Source organism: Anneissia japonica, unplaced genomic scaffold (assembly GCF_011630105.1).
Source record: "Anneissia japonica isolate Jap-2015-1 unplaced genomic scaffold, ASM1163010v1 scaffold407_len587689_cov185, whole genome shotgun sequence".
Taxonomy (NCBI): Eukaryota; Metazoa; Echinodermata; class Crinoidea; order Comatulida; family Comatulidae; genus Anneissia; species Anneissia japonica.
In genome coordinates this window covers 465,647-481,074 of record NW_022686478.1, presented here as the reverse complement: position 1 = coordinate 481,074, position 15,428 = coordinate 465,647, and the positions used below count along the sequence as shown (strand labels likewise).

Genomic DNA, 15,428 nt, shown 5'->3' with positions numbered 1-15,428 from the left:
GTTCACATTGAAAGCAAGAGGTCTCAGGTTCAAATCCCGTACTTAACTAAACATGATTTCTGTCTCTTATACACATCTAGATGTGTATAAGAGACAGTATATATATACATATATATATAATTATATATAGTAAAATATATATACATATATATATAATTATATATAGTAAAATATTAAATCAATATATAATATATATATATAGTAAAATATTAAATCAATATATGTTGTTACATTATATAATATATATCATGTTGCATAATTACATAATATCCATATATTCATAATATATTTATATAGCAACATACTGAATCATTTTATATATATATATATATATACACATACACATATATAATGTTACATAATTACATAATATTCATATATATTGTGTTTTATGTACAATTACATGGGTAGTCATGTACGTGTTCCATATACCTCCTGTGTGCAATACAATAAAGGCAATTTTATAGAGCTGAGCACACTATATGTCTATTATAATGCTCAATACAGTATAATAAACATTTTAACCATAAATCAACACTAAATAAAATTAATTGAAAAATTAACATAAAATACATATTATGATGAAAATATTGCAGAATAAAGATAATTATTTAATAGTAATGAAATAATAACAAATATTTTGTAACAGTAATAATTATAATATTTATAATATTATTTAATATATTAGAGTGGAGGTGTAGATCAGCAAGGTGCTTGCCTACCAATCCAGGGTACTGGGTTCAAATCCTATAGGATGCCAGGACATTTTGCACTACTGTACATAAATATCACTACCTAGGCACAGAGTAAGGCATTGTAGCTCTGCAAGATTTTTCAAAGCATTAGTTTAGATCCAATAAGCAGTGACTCAGTTTGCTATTATATAAAAAACAAAATACTGTACACACACAAAAATAAACCAACAAAAACAAGAATAAAAATAATGGTAATAATAGTGCATACCATTAATATTTTAGATGTTTTAACATTCTTGCATCTTTCAATATGTAATATAAAAGTTTGGGCAGCACCAACATTAATTATAAATTTCCACTGTTTGTAATGTTAACAGTATTTAATAGTTATGCATCATTTATAATAACAGCATTAGATTACCAAAATATAAAACATTTTGATTGTTTCTATCACAGAAGATTCTTGTAAAAATGACCACGCCCTCAACATGTTAGCATGACAAGCATAACATTACAACAATAATAATATCAATAAGAATAAAAACAATTACAACAATAATAACAATATTTCAGTCTAATATAGTGCTCCTATTTGCTTCACATTATTGCCCTTCTTAAACTAAACATATGGAATATCCACTTAGCTATCATAATGCGTCCTACCAGGTACCATTCATTTACAAACTCAATTGTGGAAAGGAAAAAAATGGATAAAGTGTTTAGTCTAAAGGTACAATAGTTGGTGGGTTTCAGATTCAAACCCAAACCTTTCAATTTGAAGTCTGAAGCTTTACCGGTGTTCCATATTCCATGTCTTAAATATATACACCAATTTATGTCAATAAAACACACTATTGTAGAATTTACCAACATAAAAAATGTACCTCACAATGACAATCTACAACACATAATATAATACAAGTTATCTACATATATGGGAATTTTTCATACATAGCAACTCATAGCCATATATGGCAATCTGGCATATGAACAACCTTTACTTTCCTGAGATGTAAAAACAATCATTTTGTCCAGATAAATTGAAATAATATTTATAAATACATGAACAATTATTCCAGAATTTAAAAAAAAACATGAACAAAATTTCCTTTTATGCAATATAATTAATTACATAAAATTTCATAAACAAAAATCTACCAATTAATGTTTTCTTTGTGGAATGAGGAAGCATTTTTTATAATTATGCAGAATATGAATTTCATAAATTTACTTGTAACAAATACATTCTCAAGAAAAATACCAATAAAAAAAACTAAGAAAATTACTGCTAAATGGAATGGTTAGTTTAGGAAGAAGAATCTAAATTTCTATTAAAAAAAAAATAATTTTAGTAAAATTTGGGAAAAAATATGTATAATAAATAATAATAAAGTTCTTAACCGTTCTGAATCGACAGAACAAGTGGTTGTCATTGACTACCACAGTAGTTGACAAGCTTCAACAGTGCAAAACAAAAGGAGGACCCTAGAGGGGGAAAAAAATACTTTTACGAGAGTAACATCAATATTAATTTGTGTACATTTTTTTCAAATCTCATATTGCAAGGTGTTACATGTTAAATATAAAAATGGAAATCTTTATCAAAAAGAGTTGTAGCAAAATAATGTATTCAAATAACAATTTAATTATTTTTATCTGATTATGATGATGATGACGAAAAAGAAGATATAAAACACAACATCATAAAAATAATTATTATGGACGGGCATATTAAAAAAAAATTAGTTTCATCAAAACTTTTTAAAAGGGAAGGAGGTCATCATCTATTCGAAATGAGGTGGTGACGCTGTCAACATTGTAATGAAATCTGATCTACACAGGTAAAAGTAAGGGATGCATGCTATTCCTGTGCACAAATCCATTTGCATCTATATACCTAGATGTTCCACTACAATGCAGTAGGCAACAACCCCCAATGTTGCTAATCTGCATTCTGTGTGCTACTCTCTCCAAAGCATATTTTTTGTATAAAAAACGGAGGTAAATTGGTATCTAAGTCACTTTTTATACACAAAAATTGAGGTTACAGCAAAAAAGACTTGGACAAGAAACTGGGTATTTTTTTCTTGGCCTTATGAAGATGGTAACAATTTAAAACACCCTAATTATCATTAAATAAAGCATAGTCATCCTAATGCTAATCACCACACACTCAATATAAACATCATTTCATCATAATCATAATTACTAACAAGTAACAAAAATTAACAACAGATATATTTATATAAACAAAAAAAATCAGAAAACAATAGAAATAGAAAATTATATAATTATTTAAAAATGTAGAAAAGTTCCCATGCAAAATATACTTTTGAGACAAATTATGAGTTATTATAGATCAATTTTTTTATATTTAATAGTAAATAATAAAATATAAAATATGTCATAAAAAAAAATATGATTCACAGTTTCTTTTGCAACAGCAAACAATCGTATAGTCTATGCTACCATTGGAAGTAGCTAAAAACTATACCATCCATTTAAGATCCTTCACTCTAACATTGAATGCATCGAATTTGGAGATTTTTTCACACTTATCATTGATTGCACTCTCCATGCGAGGTCATTGGTTCAATTATGTTGCTCATACCACTTTGAGATTAAAACTTAACTAAACATGATTTTGTGAAAAAATAGCAAGTACTGAAAATGCCAAAATTTATGCTATTAATATTATTAAAATTTGTATCAAATAATCATAAAAATAAGAATGATTACCCTGCTGCTGTTTGATGTATGGCTGTTTGACAAGACAAAATGTTACACAGGATGCTTACTGAACATTACATGCTTTCCAAGATAGTCCTACCGAAATCATGTCTTCCATTCATATTTCAACGTTTTTGGAGGGACTGTTATTTCATTGTGCACATCATAATAGCTTATTGTTTCCCTGTGACTGGGTATAATCTATGTCTAAATGCCAGCATCACTTGAGCACCTGTGTGTACTGCCTTTGCGGGCCTTGCACCTTAAATTGCTTGGGAACGGTGCAGTGGTGTTTGGTTTGATCTGCGTTCCTTTTTCCTCATTTTCAAGGTTGTTTTCTGTTACTGTTTTAGTATTTCATTGCTAGTCTATTAAAAAAGATCTTCATGAAATAGTTTACCATGTTAAGTCAGTATAATTTAATATGCTGACTGTGAAGATATGCACAACGCCACAGCGAAAGTCCTATAAGCATGTGCACAACTGAGTGTGAGTGTCCTCTGTAAATGTCTTGCTTGTTTCGTGGATATTACATTATTTGTGTGCTATCTTACAACGATGAACTTTCACATGACATAGCAAGGAACACTTTTTTAAATATTCCCCAGCAGGCATCTTGCATAACATTTTGTCTTGTGTGACTCGGGTACGGGTATTACTGTTTTTTTTTTCTTTGTTAATGATTCTGTATTTTGTATTCTTACAAGACACTTACTACACGCTAAAATCGCTTCTTTTCAGCATGAGCGCTTGGTTGCAGTGGTTTATGGTGACCGTAGACGCTCCTTGTTTCCACGGTTCACCATCAACTTGAACAGGAACTGGAAATTTCTTGATAGTAAGCTACAAAAATTAAAATTAAAAACAGCATAAACAAACTAGTAGGCAGTATTAGAAGTACAGAAAGTGATACTCACCCACTAATGAGGAAAGATTTGCTCATAATACATTAAATTGTTAGAGGAAGCCATACTGAAATTCTTGCAATCATTTTGTCTTCCTCAGATTTGTGAATATGTGAGAAATAGGCCACAGGGGAGTAGGATGTCCCTACCCTTTACTCTGTTAGGTAGAGGTACGACAGGTCTTTAGGCTTAAGACAGAGGTGGGCCTAAAAATGGGTCAGAGGACTGAAGTGAATTTTTTATTTAACCTTTGGCCTTGGGAAACCTATGCCGTACCTGCGCGAATAAGCGCCCCGTTTGAATAAGCGCCCCTCTTGAATAGGCACCCTCCTAATGTTAAAATTGTCTTAAGCGCCCCCTCTCATTTGAATAAGTGTTCCCGATTTTTTAAGAAAATCAATCATACAGTACAGTACATCCCTGACTTAACTTTCATCAACAATTCCCATCTCAGCACTGTTGGTTGGTTTGTCCGTCCATCTATCTGTCGGTCGGTCAGTCTCCATTAAATTTAAGATAGTGTTCAGTTTTGATGCATCATTAGAATCCTGTTCTTGTTTTATTGCTGCCCTGTACATCATCTTGAATTTAGAACAACATTTAAAATCCAAAAATCAAAATATTGTATGGCCATACAGAGTTGGTTTTTTTTTTATTCAACAAGATAAACTGACCTCAACACTTTTGCATGTAAAAATCTTGAATATTTTTATTCATTTTTTAAAGCAATATCATGTAAAGTTTTATTAGCAAGGCAATAATCCATGCAATCCTGGGAATGTTGTTGGCATGATTTGAGCAGCGGAGTGTATTCACTTTTTCTTCTTATGTCCAGTTCAAATTGAGGATATTTCTCCTCCACAGATGAAAGTCTCTGGACAGTATCTTTACAACTTTTCTCTTCTTACATTTGGCAAAAAAATCGGCCGGGAATGACTAGTCTAACTTTTCTTTTCCCAACAATTTCCACCTTTTAGCACGTTCTCATCTGAGTTTGCAAGAAACCCTCCAATGATTCTGCTAATTTCAATCAGCAGATGGCCAATAAGCTTAGTACCACCACTAATTTTATCTGGCATTGTGTAAATGCCCACTGCATTCTTGTCATTAGCCATGCTCTCTGGGTCATTGTCTTTTTTGCACCAGAAACATTCATTTATCTTCAGTTTCCATATGTCCTTATATACGTGGTATCCTCTAATGTTGGTTAAAACCTTGTTCTCATACAATAATTTAAAACTGAAATTGAAGGTTGTCCGAGGTATTTTTATACTTAATGAAAAATGTACAATAAAATATAGGCTAGGCCTAGGCTCAGTGGATTGAATGAATTTTATCCAGGGGCCTTATATACTGTAATAACTTATAGCGCGTATGTGTCAAGAGAATAACTTCCTTCAAAACAACTGGCTATTTTTTTTTTGCAATCTTGTTTTGTCATTGACAAGATGTCAGCACTACATAACGCTTCTTCCCACAAGGGAAAAACTCTCAGATCTTACACAATGGAATTTAAGAAGTCTGTCGTTGAGTATTCTACCAAGACTAGCATAGCTGCTGTTTATAGTCAATATGACATTGACAGGAAGAGAATAAGAGAATGGAGGAAAAAGTATGCTGAGATAAGTGAGGCGGCATCAGGAAAGAAGCGTAAGCGATAATCCGGTGGTGGTAGGAACCCAATGAGTGTTGAGTTAGAGCATGTTCTTCTCCACTTGATCCTTTGTAAGCGATAAAAGGGACTTCGTGTATCTCGAAAGTTAATAAAGAGAAAGTTGAAATTAACCTATGCCAACATGCGAAAAGACGGTGAACTGGAAGATGATGTGGTCGGTCCACAGTTTGCATTCGAGGCGTCAGACGGATGGGTTACCAACTTTTTGCGGCAAAACCGTCTGTCACTGAGGCGGAAAACATCTATGTCTCAAAAGGATCCAGAGAGATTTCTCTATAAACTGTGATGTCAAATATCTTGATGAAAAATACAAACACAAGGCCGTCATTGAAACAAACATAAATGGATGGATGAATACAGAGTTGACAAACAGATGAACAGATACAGTAGTAGGGTCTCTTGAGTTGGGACTCATTTGAATGTCACTTGGAGAACTGGACTATAATCGAAGCGAGTGGACACTGAGATTGTCCCTAATGGATGCATTAAGTACATTCAGGCCCCAGACGTGTCATGGAATAGGCCAATCAAGCAACATTGTTCAGAAAGTTACGAGAAATAGCTTGAAGTTGAAGGTATTGGTCTACATAATCAGACACAAGGAGGAAACTCGAAACAACCTTCTAGGGAAGTTGTCTTAAACTGGATAATTGAAGGATGAGCACTCGTTTCAGCGGAAGTAATTAAGAATTCATTAAAGATTTGTGGGCTGAATCTCGCAGTTGACAGGTCAGAGGACCATTTGATCAACTGCTTCAAGGAAGACCAACCGTGTTGTGATGAACAAGCGTTGCTCAAAAGACATCTCGAGCTAGTGGAAGGCGAGGCCAATGGAATTTGAAAATATTTCAGATGATGAGGAGGAGCTAAATCTTGATCCTGACAAGATGACTATGAGGAAATTGACATTGATTAAACCATGGTACTGTAAGTGGCTTTTAAATAATGTACACCACTATACTCCACTATGTTTATCTGATTGGACATTTTAACACATACAGTTTAAAGTATAGGTAATTTACCGGTTGTCATTGTCATTAAAACAAACTCGTAAAGAGTGATAATACTTTGGTTGTTTTATATTTACCATTCCTTCATAGATTGTATTGGACTACAAATCATTACTGGGCTTCATTCATGGGTACTATAAATGCTCTTTTTTTATTCAAAAAGCGCCCCCTAAATTTCCACTCTGTTTTCATAAGCGCCCATTTAAATAACCACCCCTCAAAAATTGCAAAAAAATTGTTAAGCACCCAGGCGCTTATTCACGCGAGTATGGTACATCCCTTTCCCCAAATGAATTAAATAAATCCTACAGAATTAAAATGTTACAATATATACTAATATAATATTTTATATGTTATAATGTTACAATATTTTGATATTTTTGTTTTATCTACAGCACATACAGACCTTGTATTATGTGCTATAGAAGTATTATACGAATGTTATATTGTCATATACATTTGTATTATACAGAAAAAAGATGGGCCTTGGTATCATAATAATCATTTTTTATTACACAATGCCTATATGCGCTTCACACTGAAATTTTATAATACAGGAGCACAGGTTTAGGCCCTTTGCCACCTGGCTCTCTTACCACTTGGATTTTCCCATGTACTTTACCTTGACTGTCTTAGCTTGTCCGAGTCGGACTGGATCAGCAAGACCACCTTGGATTCTGGCCATGTGAAATGATGAATAAAAGCCAGCAATTTCAACAACATTATCACTGTGACTGAAACAAAAACCATAAGAACAAAGATAAGATTCAGTGGAATGACCTCACTGTTAAGGAAGGGGCACAGCTCAGCCATAATATCTGCACTGGTTTGAGTGGCACATTTGCTTGGTTCTGGTGGTAAGGACTACATATTGCTCAAAATTACTACAGAAGACCAAACTTGCCTCTCAGCTGATAAAAGCATGGGAATAAACTTAGGGAATAAACATACTGTACATACCTGGATGGAGAATACTTTTGTTGGCCTGTGCCTTTCCACAGCTCTACCCCAGCCCCCCAGCTGCTGATGTTCAACACCACAATGCCCTCTAGGTCAGGTAGATCGACCTTCTGTCCATCCAATTCCAACTATTAACCAAGAAACAGAATTCAAATTTTGTGAAACAACAGGATTGTCCTTGTGTTTAAGAAATGACTTCCATTAAGGACTATCACAGGCAGATTCAAAGGAAAAATGTTGCAAAAAGAAAATTGCTTTCAACTTTACCTTTGAGATATGAGATATTTTTATTTCATATTGTATATGGATTTGATGAGCAATTTATTTTTTCCCTTTCTTGCACAATAAAGATTTCTTATCTAATCATATTTCCGGAACCAATTTTTGTATGAATTTTTGAATCAGCCACTGCTCACAAAGAGACTATGCAGGAGTGGAGCTATGACTTAGTAGCCAATTGCTCACATGCAAATCCCAGGGTCCTGACTTTAAATCATGTAAATATCAGGATTTGTCTTCTTTACTAAAGACGAATAAAGTTTCTTGAATCATGAACTCTACCCTTGAAATATCTTAATCAGATTAAACTATATTTTGTCAAACTAAACATTTACCATGTATTTAAATCTAAGTGAGAACAGTGGTAAAACTTATCCAAATTCCTAGGTCCATGTCAAATTCATAGTTCAATGTAAACTCAGCTTAAGCGTCACATTAAGACTGGATTTATAAAGTAAACTTTATAACGCACAATAAGTGACCAGTCACTGTTTGATGGAAAATAAATAAAATGTTATTCAATTCTGACCTCAATCTTCCTCTGGAGGTTTTTGCAGCCTTGTTCTAAAACATCCTTAGCACCAAAGACCAAATACCAGGCCTTGTTAATGACGCGATTTGTAAACCAATGAGGCTTACTCTCACGCTGACGATGAAAATTCAAAGCAAGAAGCGCATCACAGCCAACAGAGAAGTAATTATTCATGGTAACAACCTGCAATAAAATGTTCAAATTGTAACCACCTAGAAAATAATATACCTTAATCTCTCTGGTAAAAGCCCAACATTTTAAACACAAAATAGGACTGATTTATAGTCTGGTCGATTTAGGTCAAAATCATGGGCTACCGAGAAAAATTGTTAAAACTTTTTTGGTATCAATCGGTGTACACGGATGTCCTCTGTAACATGTTAAAACTCCTCTTCAATCCTCCTTGGGAAAAAAAGTTATAGCCGTTTTACTGAAGGCCCCTATTTGCAGTTAAACTTCAATGATTTTTCACAGATAAGATAATACTTTGAGCATAGACCTGCATATTTTGAGAAAAATGTTTGAAGGCTTGTAGCCAGGAATCCATATAAGGTATCTAGGAGAGCCAGGAGAAACATATACACCAAATGATGGGGTTCAGAGGAAGGGATACAATGATCAGTGGAGTGCAAATGAATGAAGTCCAGCATGTAAATGGTAAATGTCATCGTTTTGATAGTATTTAATGCAAGTTGGTTTGGTTTGGTTATTCAGAGTGGTTTGCTCAAAAGGAGGATTTGCAAAGGCCTGGCGCTAAATGTGGGCCAGGGGACAGTAGTTTCCCCTACCCCCTGTCGGGAAGAAGAAAACCTAAGTTTTACAGAAAATGTAGCTCTGGAATCAATAAGCCTGTTATATCTCTAAAAAGTCGGACTTTCAGCAGTTTCGCCCTACCTCTGAAGGGTTTAGTGGCAGATTCAAGGAGGCCCAGCCAGCCACCACCCCCTCCCCACCCAACATAGATTATGCAACGTGTACAAAATCCACAAGTCTGAGAGTGCTATTTCCGGCCATCTAGAGGTACCGTGATCATCCAGCCCCATCAATCATAGTGGGGGTGGGGTGGTCTAGACTCTTCATCTGTGAAAGTCCCACCTTGAATTTCTTCTATTTCAAATTCCCGGATCTGCCAATGGGATTCTTGGCTACCACTGGCCCAGCCCAACCTGGGCTTCCGACAAGTAGATTAGAGTTTCCATCAGAGATATTGACCCCTTGTCCGGCAAAACCTATCTCCTTTCCCTAGGTGGCTGGGGTCCCGGTATCCCCGATATGGGTGGGGTATTGTTCTTGAGAAGGCCTATCTTCCTGCTGGAAACAGGCATGGCCAGGGGCTGCCCAAAACTCTGTAGACAAGAACTTTAAGACGTATGAAAACAGCTTGAAAAACCCAAATGTCAGCCGACAAGTTTGTCGAAACCCAGTTTACCGAAACCTAATTTAGTCCATGGCTACTTTGCTGAAACCCATTTTGCCGATTCCAGTAAACTTAATCATGACAACCTGGATTGCTGAAACTCAGTTTGCCTAAACTCAGTTTGCCGCCATTGTCGTACATAAGTACAGCATACTTTGCTTTTGAAAAATGATGAGTGGCTCAGGGAGGAGCCGTATTTATATACAAATTAAAAGACAAAGTAATGGAAAACAACAATGCTGTGGGAAAACACAAGGCATAGCTATCAGTTAAAATCAGAAATTAAATAAAATTCAAGGATTAAGCATCGTATCTCTTTTTTTCTCCCTGACAAATTGTGCTTCCAGACATAGGAGACAGAAAGAACCCTGGACACCCCCTCCCCACCACCATTGACGCGAAAATCGGCCTTTGCATCGGAGACATCACCCCCTTCTCCCGTCAGGGACATTGACACCTGCCAGGGACATCGGCCAAACGCGGTGGCATTGCACCCACCTCCTTCCTCCTCTATTTTGGAACATCAAACCCCGTTGAGCAAATACCAGCACCACGGCTGTGGATTCGATGTCCCCGACAGGTGCCGATGTCCCTGACAGGGGGAAGGGGCAATGTCCCTGATGGAAAGGCCGATTTTCCCTATGGCAAAGTGGGCAGGGACAGGAAGAGCCAAGCACCACTCAGAGGGGTCTATATTAATAGTTTTGAGGTTATTGATTACGTCATGGCACTTTTATCTCAAATCCCCAAAAAAATCTAGTCTACTCGGCTTTTAAAGAAATGTGCTTCTGTTTTAGCACCTGTAATTGTTACTATAATTAATACTTAATTGAAGACTGGTAAATTCCCCTCCCAACTTAGAACTGCCATGATTTCTCCGATAATTAAGAAACAATCACTTGATGCTAATATTCTTGCTAACCATAGGCCGGTTTCCAATCTACCAACATTAGGTAAATTGAATGAATACCTAGTCCTCCATCAATTTTAAAAACATGTGTCTTTAAACAACATGCATGACATTTACCAATCGGCATATAAAACATGCCATAGCACTGGCACTGCATTATTAAAGATTAAATCAAATTTATTAGGCGATTTAGAGAAAAGTTAAAATGGTGATTCATGTAATGTTAGATCTGAGCACAGCATTTGACACGCTTGATCATAGAATCCTACTTAATAATAATAGACTTCGAAATAATTATGGCATTATTGGTGAAGCCCTTAGTTGGTTTCAAACCTACTTATGTAAACATAATTTTAGGCTATCTGTACTTAGGTCTAAATCTGTCAGTTTTCCATTGCATTGTGGTGTCCCCCAGGGGTCGGCAATCAGCCCGACTCTATTCTGCTCATACACGAAACCAATCTCATTTGTACGCAGACAATACACAGGTCTTTGTCAACTGCAACCTAAAGTTTATCGATGATATAAAAAGAGCATTATCTTGTCTTGAAGAGGTATTAAAAAATTAAAGGTTTGGATGCGCAATAATAAATTGAAGTTGAATGATTCAAAAACTGAAATGATAATTTTTTCACCCCCCAGATTCAATTGCAACTTTCACGACATCAAGCTTCAGATAAATGAAGTGGTAATACGCCCAAATAAAGTTAAGAAAATCGGCGTTTCTTTGGATGAACACTTAAAAATGAACAAACAAGTGTGAAAAGTTAAACAGGCTGCTTACTTTTACTTGAGAAATTTATACAGTATTAGAAATTCGATCGATAGATGTACATGCATTAATGCTGTTCAATCTTCAGTCCTTAGCCGTATTGATTATTGTAATTCGTTATTACAATTGTTACAAAATCGGGCTGCACGCTTAGTTTTTCAAGTACCCAGTCGCACTAGCGCCTCCACTTTAATTCTAAACTTAACTGGCTTCGTGTGGAAGACAAGGTGAGGTATGGGATTTTGATCCAGGTGTATAACTGCGTTAACAAGCGTGCCCCTGTTTACTTGCAAGATCTGATTATTAAATATCAGCCTGACAGGAGTGGTCTGCTATGGACACCCTTAGACTGAAGGTTCCATTTAGGAGAACCAAGGCTGGTGGCAGTTCTTTTTCTATCCTAGGACCCCAATATTGGAATGAACTGCCACTTTCCATGTCGCATATTAAAGAGGATACCCATGCGCATCGATTGATACCAAAAAAGCTTTGTTAATAATTTTTTTTTACATCAGTAAAATGACCAGACTATTAGGGAGGAAGAGAAGTGGGCTTATACCTGGGAAATCCCCTTTTTAATCAAAAGGCATGCCTTGACAGAATTTCAAATTCCGACATCTATACAGAAGTGAATCAGCATCCCCTAATACTGGATTTCAGGGAAAGACAACTAAATTTTTTAGGCCACATTCTACGAATGGGGGACAACAAACATGTATGCATTTACGTCCTGTATGTGGCTCCCCATGGTATATGCAGAAAAGGAAGACAACGTACAAATTATCTGTCATATTTTCAAGAAATACTCCCAACTGAACTATTAACACCAGAAACGGGTCAGAGGACCATACTGCAAACAGACAGGAATGCAAAACACTAGTGGTTGCCTGCACAGCACCCGAATCATGATGATAATGACAGTAGTTCTCTGATAATAGCAATAATAAAGTATTTTGTTTCTTTAAAATGTGTACAATCTGAGGGTAGTGAGTAATTAATTTAATGTTCTAGGCATTATAACCTAAGAAGTGTCGCCGGCCGGCTGTGTGATGCCAATTATTTTTCGATTTAAAACAAAGCCTAAATGGCCTTTGACAAGTGGGAAGTTGGAATCTCAGCACTCAAAAAATGTTGGTGAAAACTCTGGAACTCTGTATAGGTTTAAATTATTATGTGTAAATTGATTTAGAGTTATCTCATAAAGACAAAATTCCATCCACGTATTAAAAATACTGCCCATTTCCGCGCAAATGTTGCAGTAAAGTCGGCCAGTGTCTATTCCAATATAGGCTACTTGTAACCAATGCATAGGCATTCGCAGTGTTAATGCGATTCAGCGGACCTATTTTCTTGAATTTCCTCCACAAATGAAGAAAAATACTGAAAAGTTTAAAGGAAGTGTAAAGAAAATATAATTATGTTTCAATAATAATAATTAATAATTTTATAATCAATATATCAATCCACTTTGTAACTGCAGATTTTGGCAGTCCATTGACTAGACAGTTTAGCTAGCACATTATTACTGCTCATGTTTTTCTTTTCTATATTGTGTCTATATTTCTTATCTATAATTGAAACTTTCCTTGAAATACTTCCACTTTCCTTCCAGGTTGAATTTTTTACCTTGTACCTTTTTCCTTTACTATCCTTTTAATATCTATTTTCTTTTTAATATTGTTTCATCCTGTTTTCTTATTTAATTTTTGATAACTTACCTTTCTGTTAGTTTTTTCATTATCATTTTCTTTCCACTATTTTACTTTTTTTTCTTTCCGTCCTTTTCTTGTTTATAATTTATTATTATTTTTAAAATCTCTTCTTTTTCTTTTGTGTCTTCTTTTTTGCATAATAATCCATGGAGACAGTGTGGGTGGGTGGGGGTTTGTAATAAAAATAAAAAGAATAAAATATTGCGCCGCGCTTCAATGTTCAATTCTGTGACCTACCAATCCGGGCTACCTGGCTTTTGCACAAAAATGTCAATACTATTAATTTGTAACATAATTTGATTGTCGGCAATCTTGAATTTGGGGAAACTGTAACCAAAAATGAGAATTTATATCAGAAGTTGCTACGTAACTAAAGCCAATCAGAAGACGACTAACAATGAAGTTTGGCTTAGCTGCAAGGCCCTCAGCCAATCACAAACTACCTTCTATGCCATTTGTCCAATGTAAATAGTAAACAACACACGTTGGACAGAAGTTCTTCATGATAAATCTGAGCCGGTTTCAGGCATATTCTTATGATACATGTTGTAAGAACCTAGAGTATGGTTGTGTCATTAAGCGTAAAGGATGTGCAACTCTGTGGAAAACAACAAATAAGAGTCCTCAGTAGGCCTATTAAGTTTCCGTCAAAGCTGATGAATAGCCTACATAGAAGGGGATCTCAGGGATGGTGGTGCAAGTAGTAGTAGTCAAAATTGCACCAAATCTGTTTAAAGGTATGTGTGTGGTTACATATAACGTTAAAAATGGTATGGTATGTTTTACTTAATTGAGAAGCACTAAGCGTCTCTCTATCACACCACACACACAGACAGGAAGCCCTGCCTTTTCCTCAAACTGGGGTACTATATGCTGTCTCTTATACACATCTAGATGTGTATAAGAGACTGATGTTATATTGTAATAAGCATATTGAGACAATAATGTTGGCAATGAATCGACCCAGCATAAACAACTGACCATGAAGACAAATCAAGAATAGCCATCTACAATTATATAGCAACTATTTACTACTGTCTACCAAGAAGTAACAATTACTACACAAATTGAATCAATTCAGTTTTTTGGGGTGGGGGATGTGCCCTTCAGTGACTGTGATTAGACTAAGTAATTCAGGCTTAATTTGATTTTAATAAAAGAATATAACAAATTATTATATTAATAGTACAGTCTGCTTTATCAACACAGGAATCCTTAGACACAACATAACAAAAATATATTAATTAATAGGTATCAAAATTGACTTAAGCAAATAATATTTATCAACACTTTGATGTCCAATTAAACATCACCACCTGCATTTAATATTGTATTATACTGATACTACTTATTTTTCTTTTCTTTTTTTTTTTGGAAAACAACCTTTGATTAGAAAGAAACAATTTAAATACATATTGATCATTAAAATCATCACAGTAGCATTGATAAGCTCTTTGAATTAGTTTGTTTAATTAATTTTCACAGACCACAGAATCAAGTGAATGGAAGTTGATGAACCACAGCCAAAGCAAATGCTCATTCTGCATCACCTGAAAGCTGAAGTCAAGAATTAAAGAAGTGCTTCCTGGTCGAAGTCATGTTCTCCCATGTATTTTTTTGTAAAAAGAAAATAATATATTAAGTACTTTTAATAGAGCAAAAACCATTGAGAAATTAGTAAGATGTGAAACATTGAGTGGTGGAATTACTTGAGGCTGCTATTGCAAATCAGGATGAAGCCTGGTCACTACATGAGGGATAAGGATCTGGTGGCAATTCAGGCCATATTATAGGCCACGGATAGAAACATGAATCAATTGAAAGTACTATA

At 35.1% G+C, this 15,428-nt stretch overlaps 1 protein-coding gene across 1 annotated transcript in view; it reads right to left on the bottom strand.

Moving 5' to 3' along the window:
- Nucleotides 1–590: 590 nt before the first annotated feature.
- Nucleotides 591–15,428, bottom strand: part of LOC117117155 (diacylglycerol kinase epsilon-like) — a 33,239-nt gene continuing 18,401 nt past the window's right edge. Inside the window, exons 7-10 of the mRNA XM_033261369.1 lie at nucleotides 8,784–8,969; nucleotides 7,976–8,103; nucleotides 7,638–7,749; nucleotides 591–4,268 (exon numbers count right to left, since the gene is read on the bottom strand). Coding sequence (XP_033117260.1) covers nucleotides 4,140–4,268; nucleotides 7,638–7,749; nucleotides 7,976–8,103; nucleotides 8,784–8,969 — 555 coding nt within the window. The 3' untranslated portion in view covers nucleotides 591–4,139. The remainder of the gene's footprint in view (nucleotides 4,269–7,637; nucleotides 7,750–7,975; nucleotides 8,104–8,783; nucleotides 8,970–15,428) is intronic.